A 17415-nucleotide genomic window follows, 5' to 3' on the forward strand; every position below is an offset into this window, starting at 1 on the left:
AAAATGGCACACATCTGCTCTGTCATCAGCAAGTTAGAATGAGATTCCAAAAATGGACTCCACCAATGCTTCCATCACCAGATAAAGTCCCTATAGGTCCCTGCCTTTGTCATAGCCACCTTAAAATTAGTTAAGTGGTTCTCTCTCACAGTATAAGTACTCTTCAATCTGTTGCTTTTGTGCTGGATCTTGGGGAGAGCAGGTGTACGCACACACCACTTATGAGCAGAAATCTCTGTTCCCTATAGTTCTGTGATTCTCCCTCTCTTAACCTACCCATTGATTTTCAAAACCAGATAGGATTTTTTTGGCAGGGGGGTGGGGGGGGGCAGCATATCTCTCCAGTGCCAGCCCCTAGGGTCAGGATGCCTGATAGGGGACACAATCTCTTTACTCAAGGGAGAGTTCCTTACTTGGGGGATCCCTCCTGATTGTGGTGTCACCTGGGATGGGGTCCCCTGGGTAAGGCCATATCTTTGATTCTCCTACACTACTGAATGTGTCTTTTTTGTCTTTTGTTGTGGAGGTGCTGTTCATCTAGTTCCAAATATAGCTGTAAGTTTATCGTGTCCATGGGAGAAGGTGAGTTCAGGGTCTTCTTATGCCACCATCTTTAAACTCCCTCCATGGTTTGGTTTTGTTTTATTTTATTTATTTATTTTTAATTAAGGGAGAATACAAAGAACATACTAAAATCCCAGAAATCAACTAGTTCTATCAGGTAATACCTACTACCTATAACACATTGTATCTAGATAATTATACAAAATTATTACCCAATATTCAAATCTTTGTTATTTTCTAAGGGAGAAATACCTTAAAATATAGTATTTCAAAGTTAATGTTCTCATGACTTCCCTATCATTTCCCCTTCTTCCTAAAGTGGTAGTAGGAAGTAGGTTCCGATAGTAGGAAGAAGGTTCTGTTTCCTATTAGAAGAACACATAATTTAGAGTAATTTTTTTGCAATTAATAAATTCTTATCAAATCTATACTTGTAATGACCTTGATAAAATAGAAAAAGTAAAGAATATAAAATATTATATACTTAAAACACTGAAAATGTAAATTAAGAAGCCTACAGGAGCCAAAGTATACCACAGCTCTTTAACCTTTCCTTATAGGACTTTCCTATCCCTTTTACCATCTGACCCATTTGTTTCTTCTAGTAGTTCCACAAATTTTCAAAACATTATTGGGAAGAAAGTAACATAATACTTTCAGACTCTGATGAATAAGCAGTATTACCATGATTATTTGCCAATCATCTGCATTCACATATCATTTTAACACCAAGTCTATGTTGCTTTTTACAACCAAATTCCAAGGCAAAAATATTTTGCTTAAACAGTTTATGCCCAAATAAATTCCCTGTCCTCCCAACCATCTCCAAACAAGCTTATTTTACCCCAATGCTTGTTACTCTCTGTTGAATGGATTTTATCCCTAAATACAGAACCTCAGTATTCAATATTATTTCCGAAAGAATCTGTAGTCTACTAGTCTCACTTCTATAAACCTAACTTCTACACTGCTTGCAAAGTAATCTCTAGCACCCACATCAGATTATGTCACTCCTCTAATTAACTTCCATTAAGATATCTAGGATGAATTAAAATAGTTTTCAAAGGGCTCTAGGAGGAGACCCTAGGATTCTGGGTAGATGCCTTTAGAGCCACTACAGGAGACAAGAAGGCAGGTAGCCAGGCCTGCTGCTACTTCAACCAGAGCAATTCTATGTTGTACAACTTTTTTCTGTATCATGTAAGATTGTTTTGTTTCATTTTGCTTTGTTTTTTTTCAATGACAGGTAGAATGACTGGTCTTGTGAATTACTGGTCTTGTAATTATCTAATCCTGGCATACAAACCTCTTCATGACCCCTACCAGCGTGTCTCATGCCTCATACCTCTGAATAGTTCACTATTCTTTTTTTTTTTTTAATTTTTTTTTTCCAACGTTTTTTATTTATTTTTGGGACAGAGAGAGACAGAGCATGAACGGGGGAGGGGCAGAGAGAGAGGGAGACACAGAATCGGAAGCAGGCTCCAGGCTCCGAGCCATCGGCCCAGAGCCCGACGCGGGGCTCGAACTCACGGACCGCGAGATCGTGACCTGGCTGAAGTCGGACGCTTAACCGACTGCGCCACCCAGGCGCCCCTATAGTTCACTATTCTTAAAACACTCCAGTTTTACACAGGCTTTTCCAGCTTCCACACTTTGGCACATGCAGTGCCTTTATCTAGAATGCCCAACCTATCATCTCTACTTCTCTAGCAAATTTCAGTGCCCTTCAGGCCTCAGCTTAATTACACCATGTCTGAGAAATATGCCTTGACTTGAAATGTGCCTTGCTTATAACTCTATTATAGTACAAAACACTGTACGTTAACATGATTGGTCCGTACATTTGTTTCATCACTAAACACATTGCACATTGGCCAAACTTGGCTAATCAGAATCACTCAGAAAATTCTTATAAACATAGATTTATCAGCCAGACTACTAACAAGTACAGGAGACTATCTGATCTATAAAAACTAGGTCTCAATTCTTTTTCCTACCTTTATTCTAAGAATAAAGATTAAATTACTAAAATAATTTTTTCTATTAATATTTAACCAAAAATTGTTTGAAAAATAAATCTTAGTTCACACAAACCTAATTCCTTACATGGAATTTACATATTTATTAGACTAGCTGAACTAAATTCCTAAATAGCTTAAACACAAAAATCTAAGAAAATAAAGATATGTCCTTGGTAACACCTTGTGCTAACAGGGGACCAGAATACATCTTTTCATGAATTTTTAATTGTCTGAAAAAAACAATTAGAGAAAGTTGTCATTGTTTGGGGTTACCTACCTTTTAGAGTTTTTGCGGGGGGAGGAAGGATTGCATGTTTAAGTTTCAACGATTATCAGGAAATGTAACCATAATATTTAGATTCTAATAAAATTGACATGAAACATTTAGTCAATACAACCTTAGGTTCTCAAATAGTCTTTTTGAACTTAACCTCAGACTTCTTTGGAAAAAAATGTATTTAAAAAGCTATCCTTTTCAGAAACAAACTTTTATTGCTTACTACTGCCCTCTAGTGAATTACCAGAAAATCAACAAGGCTAAAGAGATTGTATCATTTAATATGCTTCCAGGTTGGTCATAATTGCTTCCAATTTTATTTGTTTCAAGTTCCAAAAATAAAGCACCATCCATATTAAAACCCAAAATTTTTGGGGCGCCTGGGTGGCGCAGTCGGTTAAGCGTCCGACTTCAGCCAGGTCACGATCTCGCGGTCCGTGAGTTCGAGCCCCGCATCAGGCTCTGGGCCGATGGCTCGGAGCCTGGAGCCTGTTTCCGATTCTGTGTCTCCCTCTCTCTCTGCCCCTCCCCCGTTCATGCTCTGTCTCTCTCTGTCCCAAAAATAAATAAAAAAACGTTGAAAAAAAAAATTAAAAAAAAAAAAATAAATAAAACCCAAAATTTTCAAAAGAATATATACAAATTACAAACATTTCTAATACCTTCTTACACTGCCCAGTTTAGAACAGCAACTTTTCCCTATATATATGAGGAGAGAGAGCCTTTCTCTCCTCATATATCTCTCTAACATCCAGAATGATAGTTTCCAATCTGTGATCCATGGAATACTATAAAGGCACTGCCTGTAGACTGCATAAATGTCTTACATGTACTTGTAACACCTATTACTCAAGAACACGTGTGCTGTTATGACTAATGAAACAATTCATTAAACATATACTCAATTAAGATTTCCCCTTTAAATATTCATTGATTTTAAGATATATATTTTCTCACATTTAACATTAGTGAAATTCGGATGCCTCTTATAATCACTGGCTACACAGAAGTCATGACATAGCTGTCATTACCAGCCCAGGCACAAATTTGGTCTCAGCTGGTTGCTTTATAGTTACTTCTTCATCAGAGTTACATGCCTTCTTGCTATCACTACTGAGTTTAATTGCCACTTAAAATATCTTTAAGATAGGGCTGTGATTTGACATTGAAACAAAAAGTTAATGTGTAGAAAAAGAGCAAAGGAGCCAACAGTGAAGCAAATATTTATTGAAACAAGGAGCATAATTCTGTATTTTCTTGCAAAGCAACAGTCAAGTGCTTTATGAGCTTAAAGAAACATACCCAAGGTAAAAGCCATTTTCCATTTGCCCTTCATATGGCAAGATAAGAAACAACAAAATCAGTTTATACTTACACATTGGGTATGTTAGCACCTTCAAAGAAAATTTCAGAGATAAGAGTGGAGGCTTCAAGAAAAGCTGCATCACTAATTCTCTTGATAAGACAAAAGAAACATTTTTTTTTTTTTTTTAATTTGAGAGAGAGCACACATGTGTGAGCTGGGGTGAGGGGCAGAAGGAGGGAGGGAGGGAGGGGGAGAGAGAGAGAGAGAGAGAGAGAGAGAGAGAGAGAGAGAGAGAGAATCTAAGCAAGCCCCATGCTCAGTGTAGAGCCCAATACAGGGCTTGATCCCATGACCCTGGGATCATGACCTGAACCTAAACCAAGAGTCAGACTCTCAACCAACTGAGCTACCCAGGTGCCCCAAGAAACAATCTTGTATAGTAAAACATGGACATGAATAACCAATTCAAAAAAGTGATTCAGAAGACTCAGATTCCAAATGTGAAGTTTTAGGAACACCTTTTCAATTTATTTCATGTATATATATTTTTATTATATATGAAGAATATGATTTTTTAAATGTATTTATATAAGTGAAAAAAATAAAAGTACTTACATATGTAAAAACTCCTCATGAAATATAAAACAAAAATTATAAATAATAAAAAGCATAGGCAGAGATCATCATAGTGGTACGTAAAGTAAAAGTACATTTTACAATCAGTGGCATAGACTTAATGAAACTGTATCACATGGAAAGCTGAGAAATTTGACTTTTAAAGAGCCTTTCTCTCCTCAAAGATTACTGAGAACCAATGCTCTATTTCTATTTCTGAATCCTTAGTTTATCATTTTTATTTTCTTTAATCCAGCATTTTATATTTTATATTAAATGTATATGTATTAGCATGTTATATGTGTGTGTGTATGTGCATGTGTATACACATATACACACGTGACATGGTCGGATTTTCACTGCAATGTGTATATAATAGAAAGTTCAGTAGTTACCACCTCTATAGGCACTTCAGTAGTCCACAGGATACATTTTGTATGAAAAGTATCATTCATCATTTCCCCACTTGGTGGCACGAAAAAAATTAAAATATCCACATAAATATTTGTGTTTAAAGGTTTCCTTTTTTTATTTGAAAAGTAGCAGATTCTTTTCAATTTAAGCTGAAAACAATAGTCAAGCTATATGTTGTCTGATATTCTTCTAAAATTGAGCGCCCAATTATTGGGTTATCCCTTAAAGACACAGAATAGATACAATCTTGGTAAAATTTAAATAATCAACTAGTTTCTAAACTAAACAATAACGTATAGCTAAGAAAAATCACACTCTATTGACACATTACAAAAACTTCTCTGGTCTCAATACTAACAGTTACAGAGTCTGTAACAGACACGACTTTACCTTTAATAATTAATTCTTCGCACTCAGGGTCAAAATAGTCTAAACATTAACTTCCCACTTTGAGTATTTTAATTAAAATTAAATCTCCTCTATTTCCCATGGATATGTACTGTACCCTCTTTCCATGCTCCACCAATGTGAAAAGCTCAATTCTCAAGCTTTTCCATAACAAGTTGGAAGAAAGCTTTATATCTGTAAGCAAATATGGTAATTAATACTATTAACCACCTCTGTATAATAAAACCATCTATCTATAAACAGGTTAATTTTCAACTCTCAAATTTTAAATAAAGATTGAGTAGTAATGGCCTATTTTTACAGACAGAGAAGCTATGGTTCAGATAACAGATTTTACATAAAGACTTTCACTCGGGACTAGCGCTCAGCTACAACCATCATGCTACCCCCTTAAACAGGGTCTCTTCAATACACACTAGATAGTAAAACTGACCAGACTGGTATGGTAGCAAAACATTCTTCCACTGAGCTCTGAGCATATTTTGTGCTATTTAAATGATGTTTGTCTCTCCATCCCCTCCCCCACCAAGCAACGACCACCGAACTTTGAATACCTCTTTGACTTACTCATTTTTACATAAACCACATTCTCACTGATCATGACCCAACTGCTATTAGCATCTGGTTGACTTTCACTGCAAGATGTGGAAAAGAGGTGTACACTACAGTTTAAATCACACTAAAGTGTGAACATTCAACAGTGAGAGCTACTAGTGACCACTGAGGGGCCAACAAATTCCAAGACTCTGTAAACTGCTTAAATTCTCAAAATCTTATTAAACATTATTCTCACTTTAGAAATCAATAAATTTAGATAGTAGAGTAGTTCAAGGGACCCACAGACAGTATCCACATTTACGACTCTTCACCAAGGATCGTATTTTATTGCTTATTCTACTTAAAGAAAAAATATAAGTCCTGGGTAGTTTAATCTTACTATGCTGTTCCATTGGACCCTCTCCCTTGGGCTTAGGACTTAAGGGATCCCTCTCTACCAATTCAGCATACCGTCTATGTCTTTTAGGTTCCCAGCATGGGCCATGTTATATCAATGTCCTCAGCCCAGCCTTCTGCACTCTAGAAAAATAAAGTTCTTGTAAGGATATCGTAATTTAGTCAGTATGATTATTTTATTTGGTTTAGTTGATTGCTTAAATGATAATTTTTGCAGCTTCAGCTAGACTAATATAAAATACTACTTCAAAATATTTACTTTACAATAATATTGTTCCTAGAGGGAAGCTCTCTTTTAAAGAATTTTAATAACTTCACACGTTTTTTCCACTCCCACACTCACCATTGCCACAGCTTATGAAATTCAGATCCACCAGAGCAATGGTGTTAAAATGTTAGATCCTATTACTTCTCCATTTAAAACTTTTCAATGGCTTCTAATCTCAAAACAAAATTCAAAATCCTAACCATGGTCTAAAAGGCTCTACATAACATGGCCTCTGGCTATTTCTCATCTAAACTTCAGTCATCCTTCCCCTTGTTAACTGAGTTACAGCCACACTGGCTTTGCCTCACTGCTATTATCTGAACACAGCATACACGTATCTGCCTCAGGATTTTTGCACTTAACTCCTCCTCATGGCTGGTTACTCAGGTCTCTGTTTAAATACTAGAGAAGGCACTCCTGACTTTTACAGCAGAACCAGCCTCCAGTATAGTCTATCCCATTATACTGCCTTATTTTTCTTCATAGCATCTACCATTTGACTATTGGAAGACAATCCTCCCTGGGTCTCTCATTTCTGCACACCTTGCAACTACAGCTCATTTTTTTTCTATACTATCTTTTCAAGGATGTTTACATAGAAAAACAGCCTTCAGAAAACAAAGATAGCATCTTTCTCTAGAGCAAAGGGCAGAAAGGCTTACTGTCCATTCTAAAGATTCGGGTTCCCTAAGCTCAAAGTTCCTCTTCTACATGAAAGTACTATCTGGTGTACTTAACGTTGTCCCATGGGAAGTGAACTCAGGAAACCAGCACAAGAAACTGCTAATCCTAAGGCTACTGCTATTACTGTAAGTAAAAGTCTTTGTCTTTGACCCAGAAATCTTGCATCTTCAGTCAACAACCAAAGAGCTGTAGCAGGCTGCAAATAGGATAAAATTTTAGACCCTTCACAGTTCTTGATATTGATCTTACATATTGGTTTCCTCTTTTTCCATTTGTTTCTCCTGACTAATCTTTTATCCACTGTTATATACTCATTTTCCTACAGTTTTCAAAGTCATTTGACCTTCAAAAATATGTAAGAGGCATTTTTCTATTCCCATTTACTGGGAAAGGCACTGACCCAGGAAGGTTAAAAAATACAAAATGAGCTTAATGAGTCAGGCACAGAATAGCAATTTGAGTCCAGGTCTAACTCTTAATTTGTTGTTAATCTGTGACTGCTTCTTAAAAGACAGTAATAACATACTACCCCTATATTCTGTGAGATGGAAGAATAACTACCCACTAATATTATGACAAATTCCTTATGTAGTGATACATGAAAAAAAAAAACAAAAATGGCAATGAATAAAACAGAGTACCCAAATAAGCACCTAACAGATATTAAAATGCATGCATTTTAGACTTCTTTTATTCTAAATCATGACACCTGAATGATTATCTAACAAAACTAGATTCTGCTATCACACTAAGAGCCCATTTCTTTCATGCCTAAGAAAGACATATTGGAACAATATCCAAAAATGTTTTCTTTATAACCAGTATTTCCCATTTCTGCAAGAATTAAGAATGCTATAAACATAAATTCCATTAATCTGAAAAGGTTCTAGATAATTTAAAGTTTCTTATACCAGTCTCTTTCAGGAGGTAGATAAGAAGCATTTATTATTGGTTTTTCCTCTATAATTGGAGCAAAACCCTCAAAGAGTAGTCTGTACACAAGACTGGCAAGCTATTAACTCAGACCTTACCAACTCCAGGAAAAATAAAAAATACTCTGAGTATAAGATTAGATTCTATACACTAGAGAAATATTAAGTTATAAATATCTAATTTTAAAATCCCTATATGCCCAAGTAGGATGAATCTATTGCATCCATAATAGATACTGATCTACAGTTCAGAGTTCTAATATGCTTATAAATCACTAACTCTATTACTGGATAGTATATAATTAACTTCAAGGTTTACAAGTTATAAGATTTGTTTCTAAATATTAAATTTCAGAAACACAGATAAAATGATTGTGACTAAGTAGTTAAAAGTTTGCCTTCCTCTATGTAAAGAAAACTTAAGAAAATGAAGAAGAATGCACTAAAATGTTAATGAGGAATATATAATTGAATACATGACTAAGGTATTACTTTATGAAGTAATTTTTTAAATTTTAACTCAATTATCAACATTACACTTACTGTGTAAGTTATAGCTGCCAACATTCCAATCAAGGTCAGAGAACTGATAGAAAATGACAATGCAGCTAAACCATCTGCAAAGAAATAAGAACTCTGTTAAAAGTGTACATATATACTATTCAAACATTCATATTCAAAAAATCAATATAAAAATATAAAAACTGGGTTTCTTAATACATTCTGAAGGAATAAACTCAATGTGTATTACCTCATCTTTGAAGTGTCAACTCCAAGTGGAGACAAGAGTTTTTAAAGAGCTATTGACAAACTGATTTGCAGAAGATCTTTTGGACTAAGATTTTCTTTCTTTCACTTCTTAAAATTAAACAGAAAAACTACTGTCTAATTGAGCCTAAAAAGAAAGCAGCAAAATATTACATGCTCAAAAGGTGGCAAAAAAAACCATCCTGGACTTTCTCAATGGCAGACCTTGAAAAATAACATTACCCAGGAAAGCCAGTGAGTGACCTTGACTTTTTCTTCCTCTCCCTTTCATCTTGATACTCTTGGTTTCTTTGTTCTTAATTTTCAATTAAGTTTTCAACATAGAGTCTAAAACTAAAATCTTAGAGAGTTTATTTCACCCTTTAATTTGAAAGGAGCTGGCCTGCCCATGTGGCAGGGGGGAAAAAAGCAAACACAAAAATAAATTCAAACAAAGCACCAATATAGAATTCTATGTTAACAAGTTAGACTTAGGAAATTACTTAAGGGAAGGCCAATAAGTCAGAGGCAGGAGTAACACTTTTAAATTATTATACCAAATTATACAATAAAATACAATGCATTTTTGAATCTTCTTAAATGTTAGTTAGTAATACTAATTTTTCCAGTTGTAATGCAGGTCCTATCGAAACTGTTTCATTTTCTTTTCTTTTTTTTTTCATTTTTTTAAATGTTTATTTTTGAGAGAGAGAGAGAGAGAGAGAGAGAGAGAGAGCGAGCAGGGGAGGGACAGATAGAGAGGGAGATACAAAATCCAAAGCAGGATCAGGCTCTGAGCTGTCAGCTCAGAGCCTGACCCGGGGCTCAAACCCACGAGCTGTGAGATCATGACCTGAACTGAAGTCAGATGCATAACCAACTGAGCCACCTAGGCACCCTGAAACTGTTTTGAACTAGTTAAAATGCAAGTCCTGTGGAACCAAATATAATTTTAATTTAATGTATATTAATCTTTTCATGAATAACAATAAAATTAGAATCATTTCTCTTCTTAAAACTCAAGTCTTGCTTTTATATAACACATGAACAAAGCATATTATTAACAAATTCACAAACCATGCAAGGGTAAATTTTAAGCCTTAATCTCATGAAGCTAAAACATCCTATTTTATGGACTCAAAAACATTTGGTGCTATTACTTTCTTTTTTTTTTTTATTTTAAATTTTTTTTTTCAACATTTTTTATTTATTTTTGGGACAGAGAGAGACAGAGCATGAACGGGGGAGGGGCAGAGAGAGAGGGAGACACAGAATCGGAAACAGGCTCCAGGCTCCGAGCCATCAGCCCAGAGCCTGACGCGGGGCTCGAACTCACGGACCGCGAGATCGTGACCTGGCTGAAGTCGGACGCTTAACCGACTGCGCCACCCAGGCGCCCCGGTGCTATTACTTTCTTGATCTTACTAGAATTATCAATGGAAAGTGTTCATAAAACAAGGAGAGATCTGGTATTTTGCTGATAGCAATTTTAAAGTACTATCACTTATAAAACACACCTGGGTGGCTCAGTCAGTTAAGCATCTGACTTCAGCTCAGGTTAGAATCACATGATTCCTGAGTTTGAGCCCCGCATTGGGCTCTGTGCCTACAGCTCAGAGCTTGGAGCCTGTTTCAGATCCTGTGTCTCCCTCTCTCTGTCTCTCCCTGGCTTGTTCCCTCTCTCTCTCTCTCTCTCTCTCTCTCTCTCTCTCTCAAAATTAAATAATAAACGTTAAAAAAAATTAAAGAAAAAATAAAATGCATCCTAATATTAGAAATATAAAAATGTGGGAAACTATGCATCTTACAATTGATAAAATGGAGTATTATGCTAACATGGTTGACCAATCAAAAAAATTAATATTACTAATTTTGATAAGTCAAATGTACTCTAGGATATGGTGTTTAAGATTTGAGATACAAGAAATAATGTTAAGACTAAAGAGCATGAGATTACAGAAATTAGAATAATGCTACCTATATAATTACTGATTCAAGTTATACTAATACTCAAAGACTAGCATAACTTATGAAATGATGTTTAAGGCAGAGGAGTAATTACTCAAGAGACCTGAAGGAGTTAACTATAAGAAAAGAAGCAATTTATTCCTCAGTAATAGGATCAGGTGCATAAATCCTGACAATTTAGTATTAGTAGATGCCAGGATTGCTATCCTAGTTCTTGCTAGTATCAGCAAGATATTAATGGAACACAATTTATAAGATGAAATCTTAAGTGGAAAGCAAGAAAATTAAGAAGTTGTATAGCAAGGACTCTAAGATTTAATTTAATCATTTAATATTGTATCTGGGTAAGGAAAAAGAAATGTTGATCAAGAATGTACAGTACCTATTAAAAATAAATAGAAAAGCAATAAGAATTTTTCAGGTTTGTAAAACAGATATTCTAGGTTTCTTCGAAAATAAAGTTATTACTATGTTCAAATGCACATGAAATTGAGTAATAAGTACACACTTATATCAGTTTCTAATACCCATTGTATCTTTTCAATGAGTGAGCATCTTTCTTAACCTAACCTGAACCTGCCTATTTTTTTCCTTCTAAAACCCTAAATCACATAAGAAAAACTTCTGAAAAAGCAATTCTGAATGTTTTGGTAAGGTACATTTATAATAAAATGTTATTTCATTCATATAAAACCTCTGTAATTTATATTCTATATAAAAACATTACTGGGGCACCTGGGTGGCTCAGTCGATTAAACATCCTACTCTTGACACTGGCTCAGGTCATGATCTCATGGTTCGTGAGATCAAATCCTGTGTCTAGGGGGTGGGCAGCATGGAGCCTACTTGGGATTCTCTCTCTCCCTCTTTCTCTGCCCCTCCCACATTCGCACTCATGCACGCACTATGTCACTCCGATAAATAAATAAACATTTAAAAAATTAATCATGATCAAACAGCAATATAGGGTTCTCTCATTGGCTAAAAGTTAGAAATAAAAAACAATATATCAAGCACATTTCTTTAACATTGTCTATATAATCTCAGGTGAATTAATGAATACAAAGAAATTATAAGACCTTCACTGCTAAAATTCTTTGAAGATCATATTTTTGTTTCAACTTGGTAACTGTATGAAGAGACTAACTACATAATAGCTAGAAGTAAGTCTTAACATCACACAGTTCCCAATTTTTCTAGCACACTTTTAACCACAAGTCAAAAGAGCTGTAAGGTTAAATTCTTAACACTATAAAAACAAGACTACTCAGAAAAGTCCCAAGAGGTACAAAATATGTATTATTATGAGTGTGTTTGTAAAAAGAATACTTACGACTACTTCCAAGTTCTTCAAACAAGAATTTCACTTTTTCCCACTCTGTAGAATTTTTGTTATTTGGAACATTCAGAGGAACAAAAGCACTACAAAAAAGAAAATAATTATGCTTAATGGTTTTAAAGATAAAAATTTGAATAAAAGGAAATGGTCTAAAATTCAATTTCTAGTAATTAAAAAAAAATTTTTTTAATGTTTATTTATTTTTGAGAGACAGAGACAGAGTGTGAGCAGGGGAGGGGCAGAGAGAGAGGGAGACACAGAATCCGAAGCAGGCCCCAGGCCCTGAGCTGTCAGCACAGAGCCCGACACGGGGCTTGAACTCACGAGCTGTGAGATCATGACCTGAGCCAAAGTTGGCTGCCCAACCAACTAAGCCACCCAGGTGCCCGTCTAGTGATTTTTTTATACAAAGATTAACCTCCCCCACCACCACACACACAACTTAACAAACCAAATCTGCACCATGTACAGAGGGGTGTGGTAAGTTTCTTACATATGTGTTTATTACATTATAAATTTCTTTTAGTTTTATTACTGTATTCAGTATAATTAGTTTTCTTTGTAGTCCTATGTATTTTATTTTTTGCATTTAAAATATTTTGAGAAGAGGGCACCTAGGTGGCTCAAGTTGGTTAAGCATCTGACTCCTGATTTCGCCTCAGGTCATGATCTCAAGGTCATAAGATCATGCCCCTCTCTCCATTGGGGCTCCATGCTGGGCATGGGGCCTGCTTGAGTTTCTCTCTCTCCCTCTCCTTCTGTCTCTCCCTGACTTGCAGGTGCTCTCTCCTGCTCTCTCAAAGTAAAGATAAGATAATTTTGAAAAGGAGACATGGGCTAAAAACCAAAAAGGCCATAATATAAAAAAGGTCAAGAATTTGTCTTAAATCAGAAGAACACAATATATATAGTGATTTCAACATATTTATATAAATAGAATAGAATGGAAATATATCAAAATAAATGGTAAATATCATGTTGTGAAGCTAGGGCAATTTTTACTCTCTTCTTAGCATTTTTTTTTATGTCATTCAAGATTCTAACCAATACATAAAATTAAAGTAGTTTCTATTTATTTTTCAATCCACAGTTGAAGGGGCATCTTGGAAATAACAGTGAGCTAGCTTCCTAGGACTTACTCTAGATGCTTAAACTGGGAGAAAATGGAAGACAGAGATAAAATAAACAAGAGAAAGAAAAGAGAAGGGAAGAGAAGGAAGAAGGTTGACAGTCACTTTAGTGCCTAACTCAGAAACAAGATTAAGGTAAAGGGCTGGGTATCCCTTAAATTGTACATGTAGAGAATCAAACAGGAATGTAAGAAATGACTCTAACACTACCTCCTTTCTAACCTAATTTAATTGTAAGCAAAGCACAAAGATCTATCCTCTTCTGTAAAGACGAAATACTAAATGAGTTCAACAATATATACAGTAAGGTATTCACTCTGATAATGTGTGCAAGTAAAACAAAGCAATCATTCTACTTTTCTGTTTTAAACCTTTACCCCTTGGTACTACTGATACTTTTTATTCTTATAAAAAGGTGAATGATCAGAGCATGTCAGGAGGTTATTTAAATTTTTAACTATTTGCATTGATGTCCATTTACTTCACTCAATCTTGGAGACTTATTTCACACCACTTTCAGAAAGAAAAGTGACAAAATTAGAGCAATAAATGTAAAAAGTTCATTATTTGTTGCCCTGGCCATAAAATCAAAAAACAAATAAAAGAAGTCAAGTAGAATCAAAACATAAAAAAATAAACCTCTTGCAAATTATACTTCTATGATGATATTAACTTATTTATTTGCATTTGAATAAAAGTATAAAGCAAGAAAGAAAAAACTATCTATATAGTATCTATTTTATTTGGACAGAGTTTTTTCCAGATATATATATTTATATTTCAAAAAGTTTATTTTGAATTTGTAAGTTGGCAGTGACCAATTCTGTGAGTAGGAGGAAAAACTTCTGTGTTGCACAAAATATCACCTATAGTACTTAAACAGAAATATGTATTACAAATATCTAAAACTAGTATTCATACTTAGAATATTTTTTATCTATGTCAGTTTTAGGTAAACAAAGGTTCTACCCAAAAGTAGAAGAAAATTAACTCTTAGTTGTTGATGACACTTACATGTTCAAACTCCTGAGCTGGGTTCTTTAGCAGTTCAAATATTTAACAAAGAAACTTTCTATGACCAAAAAAAAAAAAAATTTAAAGTTCAAATAGCCCAAACTACTGTCAGGATGACTTCAGGAAAAATACTGATTATTTGAAGAGATCCAGGAGAGTTAACATTTTAGCACTGATTTTTAGGTAGGAACTATAGGGAGTAACGAAAGCACAAACCCCAAACAGGTTCTCCTCAGTTAGGGGAATCTTGCCATCAGGACTGTATAATCTAAGAAAACATTTGCAAAATATTTTCACATAAACTAAGATAAACATCTATAAGCAGAATTCAAGAGTTACAACTAAATTCATCTATATATCCTGGACAATAATCTCCAAAACATTTAACAACCAATATGGCAAAGACATTGAAAGGGCGGGCCTACGCTGGCCGACTCCATCTTGTTCTGTGTCCTTCACCTAGACCACGCCTCCACCCCTTGAGTAACCTCCCACTCACCCGTTCAAACTTCCTGGTCAAAACACGCCCAGCGACCTTCTTAACAGGACTCCGACCCTTCCCCAGCCAATCAGCTGAGGCCACAGCCATTACCTCACCAACTGCCCCTAGGCCCCAATAAAACCTTTGTCCTTTTGAAACTCGCTCTCACTCCCTGGTATCTCACCGCTGCATCGGTGCAGGTAGGGGATTGAGCTCGAGCTAGCTCGAATGAAGGATCTTTTGCTTTTGCATTGGACTCGGCTCCCTGGTGGTCTTTGGGGATCACGAATTCTGGGCATAACAACATGAACCAGTCAACAGAGACACTGGCCTTAATTCTGGAAGACACTGCTGAACCAGGCTTTACCCTTTAAATGGGCCTAGGGTGGGGTAAGAAGACTCAAGAAGGCAGAGCAGCAGCTGACTCACATGGAAGCGTTTCAACCTCTTAACAACCAGAAGGGGCAAACTAGTGTTCACCAGCCAAATGTCAAGCCTATAGACAAAGATCTATGAAGAGAAAGGAGTTTCTCCTAACAGATGCAATGGCAACTAAAACTAAAGTCAGATGTGTCTGGAATATAAATACATCAATTTTGATGAGGAGGCAGCATTTAATAAGGTTATCAGCCATTTACTAAATGATGATGACACTAAAATAACCAACGAGTATAATGAGATTTGTGTGGTAGAAAGTACAGATATTTTCTTAATCTCAGTCTCTCCCAAAAAAAAAAAAAAAATGCATACAGAGAACTTCAGCTTCCAAAGACACACCATACTAGATCAAGATGAGAACTGCGGCCTCATAAGGTTATAAATTTCTCTTACACTCTTAAAATAGTAAAACTGAAAAACTGCTTAGTAAAAATATTTTATACCCAATTTGACTCACTGTATTAGTTTAATACAGATTTTCACTTAAAGGAAGAGACAATGGAAAGGCTAATGAATTTCAGTAGATATGAAACTGAAATGATAAACTCAGTAGAATAGAAAGTAAGATTTTTCACATCTTACACCCAATCACCAAGTCATATTTATCTTCCAAATATTTTATCAGTTTCTTCCTGTCTGTTCTCTTTGTAACTACTCTAGTTTAGACCCTCATCTGTCAGCTGAACTATTACAATAATTACCTAACTGGTCTTCCTATCATTTATATTTCAATTCTCCAACCCAATTCCCAAATGCCCCTTTCAAATGCATCCTTCATGGTGTTAAAACTCTTAAAATAAATTCATATATAATTACTTTCATGCATTCACGAACATAAATGTATATACATCTTCACTGTCTTTCAACTGATCAGCAGGATAAAACTGGAAATTTCTTAAACATTGTATATAAAACCCAGAGTTCACCTACCTGGCTAATGCCATAGCCTGTCACCCACACAAATACCTGAAACGTCACAACATACTTTTTTTCGGTACTGTGAGAGTTTAAATTCACATTGTATGTTTTAGTCATTCTTCAAATACTTCATGCTAACTACAGCCTCTCCGTTACCACAATGTTATGAACTCAACTGGTCCCCCTAAAATTCATATGTTAAAGCCGTAATCACCAATTTAATGGCATTTGGATATTGAACCTTTAGGGAGGCAATTAAGGTTAAATGAGGTCCTACAGGTAAGGCTGTAATCCAACAGGATTGGTGTCCTTATAAGAAGAGGAAGAGACACTAGAGAGCTCTCTCTCCCCCTGCTAGCACAGAGTAAAGACCATGTGAGGACACAGTGAAAAGGTAGCTATCTACAAGTCAGGTATCCTCACCAAAAACCAAATGTGCTGACACCTTGATCATGCACTTTTAGCCTTCACAACTCCAGAACTGTGAGAAAATAAACGTTCACTGGGTAAGCTACCCAGTCTGTGCTATTTTGTTACCACAGCCCAAGTAGACAGTTATAGATTTTGATACCATAAAGTGGATTCCTACTGTAACAAATACCTAAAAATGTGACTGTCTCTTTGAAATTCAGTAATGGGCAAAAGCTGGAAGAGTTTTAAGGTGCATGCCAGAAAAAGCCTGGGCTGCCCTGAAGGTGTGAAAAAAGAATAAAAGAAAAAAAAAAAGGTCCCAAATGGAGTCACTTGTGCTGAATCCCACCAATATTTAATACCTAACCTAGATGCAGTTGCAGCCTCTCCCAGGAGTGGAATTTAAAAAACTTTTTTTAAAATTTTCTTATTTTATTTTTGAGAGAGAGAGAGAGAGGGCTTGAGCAGGAGAGGGGCAGAGAGATGGAGACACAGAAGCAGGCCCCAGGCTCCAAGCTGTCAG

General features: G+C 35.6%; 1 protein-coding gene across 2 annotated transcripts in view; it reads right to left on the minus strand.

Moving 5' to 3' along the window:
* LMBRD1 (LMBR1 domain containing 1) overlaps positions 1-17415 on the minus strand; it is a 114306-nt gene that overhangs the window by 58607 nt on the left and 38284 nt on the right. For both annotated transcript variants that reach the window (XM_058734372.1, XM_058734374.1), the window contains 2 exons: positions 12495-12583; positions 8990-9063 (listed from right to left, as the gene is read on the minus strand). In XM_058734372.1, the coding sequence (XP_058590355.1) occupies positions 8990-9063; positions 12495-12583 (163 nt within the window). The remainder of the gene's footprint in view (positions 1-8989; positions 9064-12494; positions 12584-17415) is intronic.

This window comes from Neofelis nebulosa, chromosome 6 (genome assembly GCF_028018385.1).
Source record: "Neofelis nebulosa isolate mNeoNeb1 chromosome 6, mNeoNeb1.pri, whole genome shotgun sequence".
Taxonomy (NCBI): Eukaryota; Metazoa; Chordata; class Mammalia; order Carnivora; family Felidae; genus Neofelis; species Neofelis nebulosa.